Source organism: Zonotrichia albicollis, chromosome 21 (genome assembly GCF_047830755.1).
Source record: "Zonotrichia albicollis isolate bZonAlb1 chromosome 21, bZonAlb1.hap1, whole genome shotgun sequence".
NCBI lineage: Eukaryota > Metazoa > Chordata > Aves > Passeriformes > Passerellidae > Zonotrichia > Zonotrichia albicollis.
Window position 1 is genome coordinate 6,432,943 of NC_133839.1, and position 12,784 is coordinate 6,445,726.

The 12,784-nt window shown below is 52.8% G+C and overlaps 2 protein-coding genes across 2 annotated transcripts; both read left to right on the forward strand.

Moving 5' to 3' along the window:
- Positions 1 to 246: 246 nt before the first annotated feature.
- On the forward strand, positions 247 to 3,269 carry LOC102067549 (alpha-1-acid glycoprotein 1). Its single transcript, XM_005490551.2, has 6 exons — positions 247 to 1,043; positions 1,675 to 1,817; positions 2,028 to 2,098; positions 2,413 to 2,517; positions 2,709 to 2,809; positions 3,054 to 3,269. The coding sequence occupies exons 1-6, from the start codon at positions 933 to 935 to the stop codon at positions 3,105 to 3,107; spliced, it is 585 nt and encodes a 194-aa protein (XP_005490608.2). The 5' UTR covers positions 247 to 932; the 3' UTR covers positions 3,108 to 3,269.
- A 2,296-nt stretch (positions 3,270 to 5,565) lies between these two features.
- On the forward strand, positions 5,566 to 10,818 carry LOC102064193 (uncharacterized). Its single transcript, XM_074556490.1, has 6 exons — positions 5,566 to 5,759; positions 6,275 to 6,417; positions 6,993 to 7,066; positions 8,342 to 8,452; positions 9,190 to 9,293; positions 10,666 to 10,818. Exons 1-6 carry the CDS (start codon positions 5,658 to 5,660, stop codon positions 10,780 to 10,782), a joined length of 651 nt encoding a protein of 216 aa, XP_074412591.1. The 5' UTR covers positions 5,566 to 5,657; the 3' UTR covers positions 10,783 to 10,818.
- Positions 10,819 to 12,784: the final 1,966 nt, after the last annotated feature.

Genomic DNA, 12,784 nt, shown 5'->3' on the forward strand with positions numbered 1-12,784 from the left:
GGAAGCAAAATGAAAAAAATCCTGTTTTTTGGGGGCAAAAAGCAGCGGAGCTGCCTTGGCCGGGGCAGATTGCGACAGCGGCACCGGGAAGGGGCAGAGCCGCCTCTGCCCAGCCCCGCTCGGCCCTTCCCGGCTGGGGCTGCACCAAAACCCGGCTGGGCGATTGTGCCCCTGAGCCACTGTCCTGGAGCAGCTGCTGAGCACAGCGTGAAAGCAAAAATGCTTAATTAATTAATTAATCACCACGCTTAGTTGCGATGCCAACATTAGAGGAGCTGCACGGCGCTGTTAGACAGGGAGATGCTGCATTTAAAGAAGTTGTAATTTATGGTTTTCAAAAGTCCTGAGCCTAATTTATGGTTTTTTAAAGAAAAGAAAAAAGAGGAAAGGTCTGTGCCCTCTGCACTGATGGGTTCCCTGCCTCTTGGCCAAGGAACCCCCCATGGACGCCCCCATGGCACCTGCCCTCCCACGGGCACACCCGAGCCCTTGTGCAGCCCCTGTGCCACCAGGTGAGTGTGGCCCAAAGCTGTCAGAGCTGCCAGCAGCCATCTCCAGCAGGGTTCCCTTGCCCTGTGAGGGAATGCCATGTCCTGCTGCCCTCGGTGTCCCCAAGCTCTCCAAACACACCTGAAGCTGCCGAGCGCTTTGCCAGGCACCCACAAAATTAATTGCATTTTCTGAGAACAAAAGCCTGCACTGGGGAAAGCACGAGGTTGGGGCAAGGGGGGGCTGTTTCCTCCTTTTGTGCTGGAAAAATCCAAGATTTTGCAAGTTGGATTTCCTCCACTTGCTGTTGCTTCATGCCTGAGCAAACAGCCCAGCAGCGGAACGGGGACGTTGGTGCTGGGGATGCCCAGCCTCGCTGCAGCCCTATATAAGGGGCAGAGCCGAGCTGGCAGAGCAGGAGCATCCTCCTGCACAGCCAGGAGATGTTGGCCACCCTCACCCTCCTCCTGGGGCTGCCCCTGGCCCTGGCCACCGAGCCCCAGAGCTGCGTCCCGCTCGTCCCCATCACCTTCAACAGCAGCACCATCCCTCAGGTAAGCCCTGCCTCAGCCAAGGCATCATCCTCTCCCTTCCTGTCAGCCCCCAGCCCTCATGGACACAGGAGAAGGTGATGGGAGAACCATGTCTTTATCTCATTGCCTGCCCATGCTTGTTTTCCTAAAAAATTCCAGAGTGCTGCACAGGGAAGGCACGCCTTCCCTGTGAAGGCTTGCAGCTCTGCACCCACAATCTCATGACCAGGCAGTTTTGGGGGGTTCCTGCTTCCATCTCCCAGCAAACCAGGCTGGGCAGCACCATCCCCATGCCTCCCCACTCTATTTTAAGCCCTTCAAGTGGTGGTGGCTCAGGTCAGGAGTCTCCATCCGCAAACCCTTCACTGCATAAACAGAACTGAATCCCTCGGGAGGTTTTAATGGGAGGGAAGCAATGACAGCCTGGCCTGGAGCAGGAGAAACAGCACTGCAGAGAGAACTGGCCATGCTGGGAGCTGGAGCCACGCCTCAACAGAAAGGGGGGAAAAGCCCAGGGACCCTCACCAAGCCTGGATCCCACCCTGTCCCTGCTCCTGGGACATCAGGCACAGCCTCTGCTTTCCCTCAGGGGTGCCTGGGTGTGAACCTGGCACAGCCCCCACAACCTTCCCCTCTCTGCTCCGCTCTGCAGCTCCTGGGACAGTGGTTCTACATCGCTGGTGCCTCCAGGTACCCCCCTCACCTGGCAGAGCTGAGAGCAGTGACCTTCGAGGCGTTTTCCTTCTCTCCTGGCAGCCACGAGGACGAGCTCAACATCACCGAGACCATCAGGATGTAAGGACGGGGATTCATGCCCTGAGCTGGCTCCCCCATCCCCAGGGGCATTTCCACCCTCTGGGATGAGACACCCCACAAATTCAGGGCTGGAGAGCAGCTGTGCCTCATTTATTGAAGCTCTGCAGCCCTGCTTGTGTCCCAGATCCCTCAGGTTTGGTTGGGGCAAGCTGGGGGGGGTTTGCTGCCTCTGACCTCTCTGCCCCACAGGAACGAGACCTGTGTGGTGAGGAACTTCAGCAAGATCCAGGTCTTCCAGGAGAACTCCACCCTGGTGCATGGTAAAGCTCCACTGGGATGGGATGGGATAATGAGATGGGAATGGGAAAATGGGAGTGGGATAATGGGGTACTCAGCCAGCCCTTGAACCCTCCTGCTTCTGCCCCCAGTATGTGTCACCCTGAGCCTTTTACACTTAAAATCACATCTGGATGTGGGGGAAATAAATTTCTTCCCCCACACAGCACATCTGTGGCAGCACTGTGGGACCAGAGTGGTCCCCACTGGGATGAGGAGCAAGGATGGAAGGTGATGAGGCTCAGCATGGGGTGGATCCTCACCACTGGGGAAATCTCACTCTCTCCATCCCTTGCAGTTGATGACAATGGGGTGGCTTCCACAGCCAGAGTGATCCAAAGTGACAAAGACCTGCTGATCCTGAACCACATCAACATTGACTCCCCAAATCTGAGTCTCTCAGGTGAGCAGATCAAGGGGCAGGGACACCTCCAGTGCTCACAAGCAGGGCAAAAACAAAAAACATTTCCCTTTGTACAGAGAGGGGAAAGATGGGAATAGGCAGTGAGCTCCCCATCTGCCCTACAGGGATCACCCAGGAGCACAGCAACCCTAAAACTCCATTTCCTTCCCTCCTTTCCATTTCTCTGACAGCACGGACACCCAACGTGAGCAAGGAGCACTTGGAGGAGTTCAAAGCCCACCTGAGGTGCCTGGGCTTCACTGAGCAGGAGGTGTTCCACGCTTCCACAGAGGTACCAACCCCTCCTGGCTGGGTGAGCCCCAGGCCAGGCTCTGTTCCCAGCTGGGATGGGGCTCTGGGGGATTTTGTGAGTTTAGTCCCTCACAGCACAACTTCCCTGCTGGGCATCCCCACTGCCCCCAAGCCCCCAACCCAGGCATTCCTGGGGGCTTGGGGGGAGCCCCAGGAGCTGAGATCTCTCCCAGGAGCTCATCTCTCCTCTCCCCCTGGAGCTGACATCTCTCCTCTCTCCCCAGCACGCCTGTCCCCTGCCCAGGGGTGAAAACAATGCAGATCCTCAGCTGGGGTAACCCCATGGACCGGTTAAAGCTGCTCCATCCTCATCCTCCTGCAGCCCCAGCACAGCCTCAGAACCTCCTATCCTATTTATCCCATCCATGTTTTGGTTTTTCCTCCTGCACTAAACACCCAGTTTCACTGTTCTCATGAGCCCAAAATAAACTCCTGTGTTTCACCCACTGGCTGCTCCTGCTCCATCTCCTCTGGGACACCCTCCATGCCCTGCCCATGGTGCTGCATCCAAACCCACCCAGGGATGTGAATAAATAATAACCCAGACAAAACCCAGCCCGGGCCAAGGGTGGGCACAGAGGCACAGCCCTCAGCCAGCTCTGGGGGGCCAGGGGACTCTCCCAGCCTCAGGCATTGGGACAGGAGCCCCCAGCCCTGAGGGTGACACAGGAACCTGCCAACCCCTGAGGGTGACACAAACCTGCCAACCCCCTTGGGCCTGCCCCACACAGCACTGCCAGCACCTGAGCATCCACATTTCCAAGCCAAACCCCACCAGGCTCCATCTACACCAATCTCATCTCAAACTACAATTTTTTACCTTTTTCTGATTCTCCTCATCCCACTGCAGAGGGCTGTGGGGCACCTGAACAAGCAGCTGCACCACACAGCATTGGCTGGGGCTAACACACCATCAGTTATTCTGTCAAGGGTAATTTCCAAAAGAAATCCCCATAAAGTTAAAAAAGGAAAATTCATGCAGTGGACACAAACTGTGTCCTCTAATTTTTTTTTTTTGTCTTGTACTAAATCATTGCAAATAGAGACTCTTTTGAGAGTAACAGCCCAGTGAATGGGAAACCAGTGACAAGGATTCTTATTTTAGCATAAGGAAAGCTAACTTTACTCTCAGATAAAATCATCTAGGGAAGGAAAATTACCTGCCAGCATAGAATTAGTTTCCACTTTTCCAAAACCATCTCTTCTTTAAGGAATTGGCTTGGCTGAGAAATCAAGAGGATGACAATTCCTTGTTCACGTCTTTCCCAGTACAGCATCGGTGACAAGAGGTGACACTGCCCCTTCCCCTGGTGTCCCTGAGGAGGAGAAAGGGGAGAGGATGGGGAAAACCAACACCCAGAGCCAGAGCAGAGTGTTCAGGGAGGCTCCAGAGAGGAAAAGGCACAGCAAATGCCAGGGAAACAGGACCTGCCTGTGTGACACACAGGGACAGCAGCAGGACAGGGACGATCAGGAGCTGCACTGGGGATGTGCCCAACAGGACAGGGGTGACCCCTGAGACCCCTAAACACCACTTTTAATGACAGTTTTGGCAAGGAAAGCAAAAACACCTTCTCTTCAAAGCCCCCTTGTGTGGAATTGCAGGCAACCCCAACAAGGTAAGAAATGAGAATCTTGACTGCATGTTTCAGAAGGCTGATTAATTATTTTATATGTTATATTAAAAGAAAACTATATATTAAAACTGTACTAAAAGAGTAGGAGAAAGGATTTCATCAGAAGGATTGAAAGGAATGGTAATAAAATCTTGTGACTGCTCACAGCCTCAACACACACAGGTGGATGTCATTGGTCACCAAGTAAAAACAATTTCACATGCTGGGTAAACAATTCTCCAAATCACATTCCAAAGTGGCAAAACATGGAGAAGCTGAAGCTTCTCAGTAGAAAAGATTATAACGAAAGGATTTTTCATAAAATATGTCTGTGACAGCCTTGGGCTTTGCCTGAGATTGGGGAGGGGGGTCTGCAGCCAAACAGCACTGGGAGGGGATGCACATCTGAACAGCAGAGCAAAAGGTGACTACAGCAGCTGCTCAGGGGGGAAATGGGCAGATTTAGGGCAGGTTGGAGTTTTAAATGCAGTAACTGCATCACCAGCTGTGGTGTTCACATGCCCCTGAGCAGAGGGACAAGCAGAGAAGGAGGAAAACACAATTCTTATCTCACTTGCTGCGCCTGTGTTGTGCCAAAGTAGAACGCGATGGGAATGGGATAATGGGATGCAATATGGAGATTGTTTACCCAGAGTGAGGATGTTTTGTGCCCTTGGCTCATCAGGGCCAGGTGTGTGGGGGGGGGACTGTCACGGGACAGACATGAGAGAATCAGAGATGAGCGCAGTGTCAGCAGGAGTGAGCGCAGGGCAGATTCAGTTTAGATACAACGTACACAATATAGCATAATACAGTAATTAATTAGCTGTCTGATGATGGAGTCAGATGCATCATTCTCTCTCGCCTTTGTCCGAGTCGCCTTTGATTTGCAATACCCAGCCTATTGATAGATTCGCAATAACCAGCCTATTGATTTACAATCACCCAGCTTATCGATTTGCAATCACCAGCTCACTGATTCATAACAACCAGCTTACTGATTTGCAATCACCAGCCTATTGATCGATTCGCAATCCCCATCAGGCCGCTCCCACCGCAGCCCCATCCCGGCCGGGGCGGGCGCCAAGCCCGAGGCTCACCCGGGCACCGCTTGCGACACCGGGGCAGATCCGGCCGGGCCCATCCTGTCCCCTCCCAGCAGAGCCAGCAGCACTGTCTGTGTGTCTGTCCGTCTGTTTGTCTCGCACAGCCATGGGCCCGGCACTCGCGGCCGTCCTGGCGCTGGCTGCGCTGCTCCCCGCGGATGCGCTGCCCTGCGGAGCGCAGCGCCCGGACAGCGACACGGCATCCAAGGTAAGGGGAAACAACGGGGCTGGGGCTGCCCCCGCCTGCTGCCAGCCTGGGGGCTCTGCTCAGCCTCACCCTGTCCATGGGAAAGGGAAAAACCCCGCCGTGTCCATGGAAAAGGGCACAACCTCACCGTGTGCCCCCGGGGAAGGGAAGAACCCCCCGTGTGCCCTCTGCTTCCCCGAGGTGCTGTCGGTGAAACACCTGCAGCAAACGGGAAAGGTTTGCTGCGCAGAACACCTGGAATGACCCCGTTTCCTCAGGTTCCCAGAAACAAGGCGGGTGGGTTGGGTGGTTTTGGGTGCAAATCCCCCACGACAAAGCCGGGCTGTCCTGTCCCTGCCGGTGCCAGCACCCTTTCCAACCCCCACACCCAGCTGGTTTTTTTCATTTGCAAATATTTCACCTTATCGCTGCCAACGCAAGAGCCCTAGCGGAATACCCGCGAATATCAATTTTGCCCCGGGGAGGGTGGAAATCTCAGAGTTTCTCCTGCAAACCCTCCTGTCCCCCCCCCACAGCTGCCCGGGACCTGGCTGTACGTGGCAGGGGCTGCCCAGTTCCCCCAGCACCAGGTGGAGATGCTGCTCATCGACCACGCCTTGCTGCGCCTGGAGCCGGGGCCCGGCGGGCAGGAGCTGCTCATCAGCCACTTCGTGGCCGTGTAAGATGCGGGCCCCGTGCCCCGAACCCATCCCCTCCCTGCTGCTGCCCTGAAAGCCTCCAGCACAAAATGCGAGCACGGTTCCAGAGTGGTTTCTCCAAAAGGAGTCGCTGCTGCCTGCTCTGTGCACCCTCTCCCTCGTCCCCTTTATTTACTCATTTATTTCAACAGATCAAACAGGTTCAGACAAGTTTTGTAGGGCACGGAGGTCTCACGGGCACCAAGCCCTGCAGGCAAGGAGAAAACCTTTCCACAAGTCCCTGTGCCACGGCTGCTGACCCCGCCAGGCACCAAAAGCTGTTTCCCCCACAGGGTCAGAATTTCGGGGATGAATTTTTCTGTGCCAGCACTTTGAGGTTTCAGTTATTTCAGGGTGGAAAACGCCTGACCGCCAAGGGGTGGGGGAGCAAAGGCAAGGCTGGGACCGTGAGCTGCCACTGGAGGGAGAGAAACGCCTTGATTACAGCAGCGAGAGGAATTAACCCTGAGGAGGAGGCGAGAGGTGCCCGGGGCAGGGCTGGGGCTTTGCTGCTCCTTCCACACAACAGCATCGCCCCCTTCCCCTCTCTCTCCAGCGGGGACCAATGTTATACCCACAACCTGACCTACCTGGAGGTCACTGCCGGTAACGCCTCCCTGGTGAAGAACGGTGAGTGGCACGGAAGGGGTTAACAGCCAGCCCACGGTTTCAGACACACAAAGGGCCCATTTCCCCGTTTTACATTATCTGATGTATTTTATTCCAGAGTCTCTGCCTGTTTGAAGCCTCGGTGGGCTCCAAACCCGGGGGCACCCAGGTTATTCCTGCCCCTGGGGGCACCAGGAATAAAGGGGATAGGAGGACCCAGCCCAGAATTGTGATACCCCAGAGCTGTGTACCTGATGGGACTGCAAGGTGGAAATCCTGTTAAGGATATTGTGAGGCTAACACAGGGAGAAGTTGGTGATACTGCTCATTTATTTGCTATTCTAGTAATTTTAGATTACTACAACAGCAAATAACACAGGGATCAGTTGGTTATGCTGCTCATTTATTTGCTATTGTAGTAATTTTAGATATTAGCCCTACTAGTATTGGTGTTGTAACTTAGCTTTTATGTCTTAGCAGCCTTTCTGATATCCATAAATGTAGGCACAGCTGCTTTATGGTTTCAGGTCAGCACTTTGTGTCAGAAACCACAGAAATGAAGGGAATTTGATAAAGGTTTTGATGAGTGCTTTAGAGAAATTAATAACTTTGTTAGCTTTGAGCAAAACAAAACAGATTGCTCACAAAAATAAGGAAAAATACTAATATTCCAATACTAATATTATGGTTCCTATATAAGAGCATCCAGAACACTACTATTTTAGAAATGAGCAGATGAAGACACTCAGAAATGCTGCTCCAGGGTCACAGCCCTGCTCTGCAGCCACATAAACCCCCAGAGCAAAGCTGTGCCAGGAGCCAGCCTGCTCCCATCCCTGCAGGGGAACCCCATCCTGTTTGTGAAGTGATTTCACAATCCCTCGAGGGCAGGAGGGAACACCCAGGGCAGGTTTCAGGGATTAAGGAAGCCTCTCTGGTTCTGAGCTCTTCCTCCTTGCTGAGGAGGTGGGTGAGCCAGTCTGGGGTGGGAATTGCAGCCCCTGGGACACGTTTGCACTGACCCCTCACACCTGAGCCCCAGCACACCCCATCCCTCAGCACATCCCAACAGCAGGACAGGAGATGAGCAACTTTGGCTCTTTCACACCCCAGCCCCATTTTCAATAAATATAATTTATATAAACCAAGAGCCAAAAAAAAAAATCACCCTATTTCAGGACATTTTTCCTGAAGGCTGAATCCCAGGGACTACTGATACTGCCACACCTGGAGCTTATTGCTGCTGCAGCACAGCAAATCTGAGTTATTGTGTTCTCTGTGTCTGTTCTCTCCAAGCCGTGACCCAGCAGACTGAGGGGATGCTGATGAACACGAGCTCTGAAAACCTTTTACTCATCCAGTACCAAATGCAGAGGGAAAGGACCTATTTGGGGCAGTATCTCTATGGTATGGAACTCCATCCTAAAGTCATTTAAAGCTATCATGGCACACCCACACAAAGTTATCAACTAAAGCCATACAGCAGCTTGGTCCCACCAACAGTCAGTGACTTTCCTGAAATCAACACTCCAGGGGTCAGGGGATCTGCAAACCCCATTAAACCCCACATCTCTTAGCAGAGCAGGAAAAGCAAGTTAAAGACCAAGCCCACCTACAGCATAAATATTCAAAGAACAGGAAGCAAATACAATTCAGCATCGATATCATTGTAAAATCTCAATATTTTCAAGCCACCCATGATGTTTCAGTATTTACCTCCCAGGGCAGAGCATGTGGCTTTGCAGTGATCAGATTTAACCACAAACCCATAAAGCAGCAGTTTTGACCCCAATAGGGCTCCCCATCACCTTGCCAGGCTGCAAAGCAGTTGCTTAAGAGATTTTGAAGGCACATATAGAAAACTGCCTCCATATTCCACCTTGGTCCCTCCTGACACTTCAGGAGCATCAAACCATCCTGCAACCCCTTTAAGCAAGCAGGACCAGAGGTTTTTGGGAGAGGGTTAAGGGAGAGATGCCCAGGGTTGGTTTTTTTCAGGTGGATTCACTGTGGGGGTGAGAGACCCCCACACAGAGCACACCCACTGCAAGCACTGCTGGGGATTGGGGCAGCAAGGAGAGGGACACCAAGGGCTGTGCTGAGGCCACCAGGCCATATCTAACACCTGACACATCCTTCTCCAGCCAGGAACCTGAGCCTGAGCACGGCAGAGCGGGAGGAATTCGAGCAGCACGCCGAGTGCCTGGGGCTAAGGGCAGAGCAGATCGTGTACGCGCCCTGGAAAACGGTACTGAGCACCCTGAGCCACCAAAACCACCTCCAGGCAGGGCTGCAGGAGCCCAGCTGCACTCCCAGCTCCAAACTGGGCTCTCAGACACATTTTCAAGGTGTTGGAAGTTATTTAGAGGGTTAAATCATCACAGGTTTGCTTCAACTGAGGTTTGAAATATTACCCCTAAAGCAAACGCCTGCACTGAGCATCTCCTCTGGCAGCCCTGCTAACAACCTGCCACCCCTGCCAGGGGGAAAAGGCAAGGGATTTTTGCCCTGAAGTTACTGATTGTGCCTTGAAATCCCTGGGTTTGCCCCCTAGCAAGGACCAGCTGTCCCCAGAAGCTGCAGAAAGAGCAGGAGGCCCCAAGGATTTTTTCCTTCAGGTTTTCCACTAAAACATTAACCAGGTCCATTTCTCACTCTGCCACCTGATTTAAGACATTTTATCCTGGAAATAACCCAGACCCTGAGTCAGCTTGGCAGGGGCTCCTGTTTGCAAAGCGAAGGTGAAGAACATCTTACCTTTTCTGCTGTGTCCTGGTCACCTGCTCACCCACATCTGCAGGCTCTGAGTTCTCAGAGGTGCCCAAACCCCACTCCAAGCCACCAGGCTGGACCCAACATTGTCCCCAACACCTCTCCAGCCTCAAGAGCTGCTTTTAAACCTGCCCCAGGCGTTCAGGGGAATGGAGGACAGGACAGAGGGTGGAACCCTGGGAATGGGACTGCACCTGGGACAGGTCTCTCCTCCAATTTAGCAAACAAGCAGCACCTGGGAGGCAGAGCCCAGCTCCTCTACATTAACTGCACACAGCTGGGTACTGAGCGGATTGCAGTCTCTGGATCACATTTAAATTTGGGCAAAATGAGGGGAATTAGTCAGGAGTGTCTGTGCTTACAAGCTCTGGTGCAGTTGGGGTTGGCAGTTACTGGCCAAAGTAAGAAAGTGCACCTGAGGAGTAAAAAACCAACCAAACACAGAAAACATTTTGGGGCCCTTTGTGATCAGGCTGAAGGAGGTGGATGTGAGCAGAGCACAGGAGCAGCTTCACAAAGCCCCCTGTCAGCTGCAGGCATTAACAGAACCACAAGGTTTTCACTTATTTCCCCCAAAGTCTGAGTTCTCCCTTTCCGTCAGAGCACACATAGCCCAGCTTTGCCCCAGAAACTTTTTCCTCTTTCCAGCACAGGCCTGGAAAATGGCAGCAGCAGGAGCTGGGTGCCTGGGCAAGCATTGACTGTGCCTTGGACAGGACAGGGAAGCCCTCTTAGACAAAATCAGCTAAAATGGGAGAGGAAAACTCCTTCTTTCTTGAGTAAATTCTGTCTTTCCTGTTGCTGGCAGCTTGGCAGATTCACTTCCCCCGTTTCTGTTGTTCTGACAGGAGGTGTGTCAAGTGAAAGCAGCCGAAGGCAGCAGCATCCCCCACCCAGAGCCCGGGGCTGCAGCCACAGCATCCCCTGCCCCAGGCACCCCCCGGCCTGGCAGTGCAGGGAACTGACCCACACAGGCCAATAAACCTTTCCTTCAAATTAAACACTGTTTGGTGCGAGTTGTTTGAGAGAAAAGGGCTCTGAAGATTTGCAAAAAGAGAGCAAACAGCCAATTCACCTTGTGTGTCATCCAGCCCTGAGCTGGGAGAGTCAGCCTGGAGCTTCCCTCTGAGCTTGGAAAAGTGCTCAGCCTAAAAGCAGCGCTGCAGTGCAGCAGTAAGAGAGAGCAGCCAGGAGAGGGCAATCATTGACTATTTTAAACAAGCAAACCAAGCATTTCAGGAGTGACTGGGATATAGGGAAGGTGGAAACTGAGCTGGAACTGCGCAGCCTGAGGAAAAGGGGCTTTAGCTAAAAGGGAGCACCCAGTTCTCCTGACAGCTGACTGCCAGGTGGGACAGATGTTCCTGCCCAAAGCCTCTGGACCAGGCAAGTGCTCCCTGCTCGTGTCCATTCACAGCTTGGTGTGCACACCGTGTCTGACACTGACAAATTACCCCCTGCCAGAGGGAAGGGGTGCTAACCCAACCCTGCCTGGAGTTTTAGTTTTCAGAGAAAACGTCACAATTCCTCATTTCTCAGCAAGCTCAACACCCTGGAGATGAGAAGTGCCAAGGCTGACATTGTTGTCCGTGCCTCCAGCACACCCCTGCGCTCATCAGGCTCCTGATAGAGCCCTTATCCCACCCCCAAAGGGGGGACAGCACCATCACTGCCACTGTAAAATGGGCAAGTGTAACTAGAGACTGCTGCTGCTGCATGGCTGGAGAGTAATTCAGTCTCAGCTCTTAATTAAGCACTGAAAATATCTCTCTTCCTTAAAAAGGAAGAAAATGAGAGAAGCCAGAGGGAAGGCTGCAGTGAGCTCTGTGACTGCCCTGGCGCTCCAGTGTCTCTGTCCAGCTGCCTTTACCAGGCAGAATTTCAGTGTTAAGCCTTTGAAGAGACTGCTGAAGCAAAAATGAATTTTACAAGATCACAGAACCATTAAGGTTGGAGAAGACTCCAAGGTCAAGTCCAACCTGTGACCAATCCCCCCACCTTGCCAACCAGAGCAGAGCACTGAGCACCACTCCAGTCACTCCTTGGACACTTTCCATGGATGGGCACTCCACCACCTCCCTGGGCAGCCCCTTCCAATCTTGACAAATCTTTCAGTGAAGAAATTCCTCCCTTTGTCCAGTCTGAACCTCCCCTGACACAGCTTGAGGCCATCCATCCCTCTCCTGCTGTCCCTTGTTCCCTGGGAGCAGAGCCTGACTGCACCCTCCTGTGTCAGGGAATTGTACAGTGAGAATCTCTCCCCTGAGATTGTTCTTCTGCAGGATTAAAAATAAGTTCAGCCCATCCCCTCCAGGAATTGAGGCACAGGGAGCCCTTGCTTCACCCACCTCTTTATCAGCTTGTGATCTGAAACAACTCCCACAAGCTCTCCAGAGGGCAGGGGGGCTGAGGGGATGCTGGCAGCACCTCCAGGGCTGCACTTCAAGGGCCCATCTCAGCTGACACCACTGCAGAGCTGTGGCTCAGATTACAAAACCCCAGACTTTATGAGTAGATTTATAGCTGAATAAAAGCCTTGAATTACAGTAGGAGACATAAGGAACAAACAAAGCCAGTCTGGCCCCCAGAGCAAGTTTTGTTAACCAAATCAGAGGCCACTTGCACTACCAGCTGTGGCTTCTGAATGACCTTTAAGGGCAGCTCCTGGCTGGGTTGTTTTTCATGAAAAAACCTGTACAAAAGGCTTTATTTTGGAAATGGCATAAGCCAGGTTCTTTCAAGGGGATAATTGGACTGCAGAGCTTTGTTTTCTCTGGGAAATTCACTTCTCTGAACAGTGTTGTGGATACTGCAGAGGTGAGCAAAGTCCAGCAATACCCAGACAGGTAAACAGAGTCTGAACATCCCTGACTCATCACCACTATCACCAGCCTTGATCTTGCTGGCTTTGTTTTTAAGAATTCTGTTCTCCCATGTCCTCAGTGAGAATCCTTCCCACTACTGGCA